Source organism: Copidosoma floridanum, unplaced genomic scaffold (genome assembly GCF_036245765.1).
Source record: "Copidosoma floridanum isolate Cflo_tuat_1 unplaced genomic scaffold, Cflo_Japanese_pri ptg000006l, whole genome shotgun sequence".
Lineage (NCBI taxonomy): Eukaryota > Metazoa > Arthropoda > Insecta > Hymenoptera > Encyrtidae > Copidosoma > Copidosoma floridanum.
The window spans coordinates 17,790,304-17,795,040 of record NW_028321883.1 but is presented as its reverse complement, the minus strand read 5'-3'; the positions used below and the strand labels follow the sequence as shown (position 1 = coordinate 17,795,040).

The 4,737-nt window shown below is 37.6% G+C and overlaps 1 protein-coding gene across 1 annotated transcript; it reads left to right on the top strand.

The window, feature by feature from the left end:
* On the top strand, nucleotides 1-3,560 carry LOC106640491 (isocitrate dehydrogenase [NAD] subunit gamma, mitochondrial-like). The gene is made up of 3 exons (XM_014354554.2): nucleotides 1-682; nucleotides 1,507-1,962; nucleotides 2,330-3,560. The coding sequence occupies exons 1-3, from the start codon at nucleotides 449-451 to the stop codon at nucleotides 2,852-2,854; spliced, it is 1,215 nt and encodes a 404-aa protein (XP_014210040.2). The 5' UTR covers nucleotides 1-448; the 3' UTR covers nucleotides 2,855-3,560.
* The last annotated feature ends 1,177 nt before the right edge of the window (nucleotides 3,561-4,737 follow it).

Here is a 4,737-nt window from a genome sequence, read left to right as displayed (position 1 = left end):
TTCTTGTATAGCAAAGGGACACAAACCCGAGTAAAGCCACAATAGGCGCAGTGAAAGTTGGACCCGAGTTGCCATCGGTATACCTATCTGCTACACCATGTGGCAATAAATCCGAAAGTATGACGTGATTCATGTACGCTTACATTTATTTAATGAAACACTGATATGAAAATTTAATTCTTTCGCAAGATACGATTCGAGTTCAGTTGGCGCCGTTGCCTAGTGGAAGAGCGAGCGCGTGGTTCTCGTGCATACGGCATTTTTAACCTGCGAAGCAGATCGGTGGACACGAGTTTTTTTAAGCTATTGGTAACACTCTGCTTGGAGGGACAAGAAAAACTAGAAAATTATCGAGTGTTGCATTATAAATTATCTTTTGAGCGACACGTGGGAAGTGTTGAAGAACTAAAGTTTTTTAGTTGATGGTATTCGTACGTTGTTAGTGGATATGGCTCTAAATGCCACTTTTAAGGCCATCAAGCCGAATAGATTAATCACCACTGGTTGTCGACGACTTGCCACGGGAGTATGTGACACGTGTGTCGACGTTCAAGACGAAATGCCCGCAGTAGAGTGGAATAAATATCATCTGGGGCCACGGACGCATTACGGAGGGCGGTACACGGCGACCCTTTTGCCGGGAATGGGTATCGGTCCCGAGCTCATGGGATACGTCAAAGAGGTAGGTTGTACCTGCGTTGTTATCATCAATTGTACCTGCAATTATTTCAATGTGTGCGTAGTACCTATATATCTCAAACGTTCGAAGATTTATAGAAATTAGAGTTACATGCAGGTGCTTAACTGAAATTGTCGAGCAAAAGTCAATCGCAAACGTCTCGTTCAATAGTAGTTTGAATATTTCATACGAAGATATTTCGTACGAAAGCAAGACTGAGATTGTAAAAAAAGTGTCATTGTATTGTTTGCACCAACAAGTTTAAGATTTTGTGGGAAAATATAAATTCAATCGACCACGTCCCTGAAATTGAATCTCGTCGGAAGCTATACCAATTGAGAAAAAAGTCTTTAGAAATTGATTTATTGAGATTTGAAGCCATAAGTGCTGGTTAATAAATATTAAATTCATGAAGTCCGAGAACAGTTAATATTTAGCATGAGCTTGTATGCATGGAAACGATATCAATGTTCATACAGTTAAAATACATGTATTATCGCTATCTAAAAGTACTTGATAAACATTGTCTTTAAAAAAAAAAACAATTGCTCCACTAATTGGATCCAAATGAAATTGTACTTTTATCAGTGAGCTGTAACTTTTACGTTTCAAATTATTTCATAATCATGTTTTTATGCTTTCGAAATACTGTGGGGAAAAAAAAAAAAACTAGTTTTTAAACATTTTGTGCATTTATCCACAGTTACTTCATTAAAAGTAAAAGGGGAAATTTTTACATAGCATTGCACTTCCGAGTATTGTTTTATTCCTAATATTTTTCGAGCACCATCTAAGATTAAACCGCGGAAAACACCGCGATTTTCCAGATATTCAGACACATCGGCGCCCCGATAGACTTCGAGGAGATAAACATGGACATGATAAGCCACAACAGCGGCGACTTGTACCACGCCGTGACATCCGTCATTCGAAACGGCATAGCCCTCAAGAGCAACATAAGCCCGTGCAATTCCTGCCAAGCAGATAACTACTCGCCAACAGACAACCACGACGACGCGCTATCGACGACCAACGCGAAGCTCCGAAAGCGCCTCGACCTCTTCGTCAACACGGTCCATTGTAAATCATTTCCCGGGTTGCCGCAGCGCCACGAGCACGTGGACGTCCTCGTGGTCCGGCAAAACACGGAAGGCGAGTACGCCATGCACGAGCACGAGAACGTCAAAGGGGTCGTCGAGAGTATGAAGGTCGTCACGCGCGTCAATGCCGAGAGAGTCATCCGCTACGCTTTCGAAAGCGCTGTGCTGCACAAGAGGAAGAAGGTATACGGGAGGGCATAAGGAGATACCGTTTTTTCCTCTCCCCTTTTGAAATTCCGTAAAATAATCGTACGCTAGTGGTGATATCGCGACACGGTAGGGTCAATAAATCGATCAAGGGCTGATGACGATCGAGAACAACCAAGTGGTCTTACAAGTTATACCATGTTTGCTTTTCGATCGAAATTTTGTACTTACCGATAACATTTTTGTTCTCGTTTGTACGAGTGTTCACTGAAAGGGATAACCGATATAATTCCAAATATATGTTTATTCATACGCGCACACACTAGCATTTAGCGTCTTTGGCGTATCATTGATTGAAGTTAATAAAAAAAAAAAACAAAAAAAAAAAAAAAATGAATTTCAGGTGACCACGGTGCACAAAGCCAACATAATGAAGTTGTCGGACGGCTTGTTCCTCGACATATCGCGGGAGATCGCCAGGGATTACCCCAGCATCGTCCACGACGACATGATAGTGGACGCGGCCTGTATGCGCCTCATCTCCAATCCGAGACAATTTGACGTCATCCTGACGACGAATCTCTACGGGTCCATCGTTTCCAACATATTGTGCGCGATGGTGGGTGGAGCTGGCCTCGTGTCGGGAAAAAACGTGGGCGAGTTCTGCACGAGCTTCGAGCCAGCTACGCGTAGCTCGGGCTTCGAAATTGCCGGGTTGAATTTGGCCAACCCCATTGCCATGCTCAACGCCGCGGCTGACATGCTGGCCCATTTGGGACAAGAGAGCCATGCCCAACTCATTCACCGTGGGATCGAGGGTTGTATCAGGGACAAGGTGTGGACCAAGGATTTGGGTGGCACGGCAACGAGTAGGGAAGTTGTGGACTGCATCTTGCGACACATTGATGTAGCTATAGCTGAGAGCTAGATGATTCGTGAGCGTGCTTTTAGGTTTACTGTAATTTTGGTTTTTATTTTTATTCTTGATTCTTTTTTTTTTTTTTTTTTTTTTTTTTTTGCCGATGAGCAACCTTAGTTGACACTGAAAGAACAGTTTGTGGTTCGATAAGAATCTTTTTTTTTTTTTTTTTTATTCGATTGTTTAAAATATCCTGCTTGGAGGAAATATATTGTGACCATGCTGAGCTGTAACATTGATCACCACCATGGACCATGAGCCAATTAATTCTCCTTGAGTGCAAATTAATAATTTGTCCCTAATGTATTACTTTATGTGATTATACTTGTGGATAATGATATTAATTAAGAGTGTTTATTATGACTAGATTGTGAATGTTTTAAAAGAGGTTCTTTTTGTACAAAGCTAAACAAAAGTGCCATTTTATCTTTATGCCACCTAACCAAGTTGGTTGAATAATTTTTGTACTCAGCACAAAAGCTAGTGAAAAGGCTACAGATCTCGTGTTTTTTATTTTTACCTGTAGCTCAGTTGATAATATATTTATCACTTGAGATCTGAAATATTGTGATTTTATACTTTTTACATGAATTAATTTTATGCCACAATATAATTAATTATGGTATTTTAAATCCTTGATTATTGTATCATTTTAAATATCTTACGTTGTATGTAGGATTTTAAATTACTTTCAATATTTTTTTTAATAGTGAATTTTTTTAAGGGTCTTCAAAAAGTCGAAGATTACATTTTTCTGATTATAGTTTAAAATATATAATTGTAACTGATTTTTCAGACTGTTTTGTCAAAAAGTCTGGTTATAAAGAAAGATAATGTTTTACCATTAAAACTGTAAAAAAATGTGTGTCTTCTCTGAATAAACATATTCCAATACAGTGATAATAAGTGATTATTATTAATTAATACTCCAAAGTCCATATACTTAAATAATTTTATACTTCGAAAACATTACAAACTGTTTACAAGTAGTGCAACTGTTTATTTACTCTTAGACCTCCCTGAAATTTCAGGATCCAAGCTCCAACAGAAACGTATGTTGCTAGACAGTGAAGCACATCCTCATATTGTAAAAAATAAATAAAAATTCATAAATAAAATAAAATACAATACTATTTTTGTAGCATTAAATATTAGACGACGTATCATGGATCAGTATCACTCGTAAGGTCATTATGTATGAAAACAGTCTGTAAAGAAACTAAAAACAGATGCATATACATTACATGATCCATACTTTATTTTTCATTTTAAATTACAATACTTACACGGCTTAAATATTTCATATCCCATGATTCCAATATTCCAGGGAATGATACACCGAGTGCCTCTTGACTTCGAAATATTACAATAGACTTAGTTAACGCAACTTTATGATTTTTCTCGTACCATAGAGATGAATATACTGCCAATCCTATGTCGTATCCCTAAAAAAATATTCATAATTCGTTACGTAAGAATTTAAAAAATGTATATTTGTACGAGTCGTGCTTACCGATTTCTTCAAATTTTCAGTACAGAAAGAGAATACGTATAATCTCAAGATGGTATGAATTATGGAAATTTTTGGTACCATACGCATTGAAATCGGTAACTCTGTCTGCACAAGAGAGAAAACACTTACACTTAAAAACTTTTATGAATCTTCTACCTTAGTTTTCTCACTTACGCTAGAAACGTTCAAACCATGCATAATAAAATACAAAGATAACATTGTGATGGATTTGAGAATGTAAAGACGTGCCAGATGGTTCGTATCATGTAGATATCTGATAAAAAAATTTTAAACGTTACGCAATTTTTATTTTTAACGAAAGTTTGCATAGTACGCTTACCTTATTATACACTGATGTTTAAAAATGCAATAAGCCAAG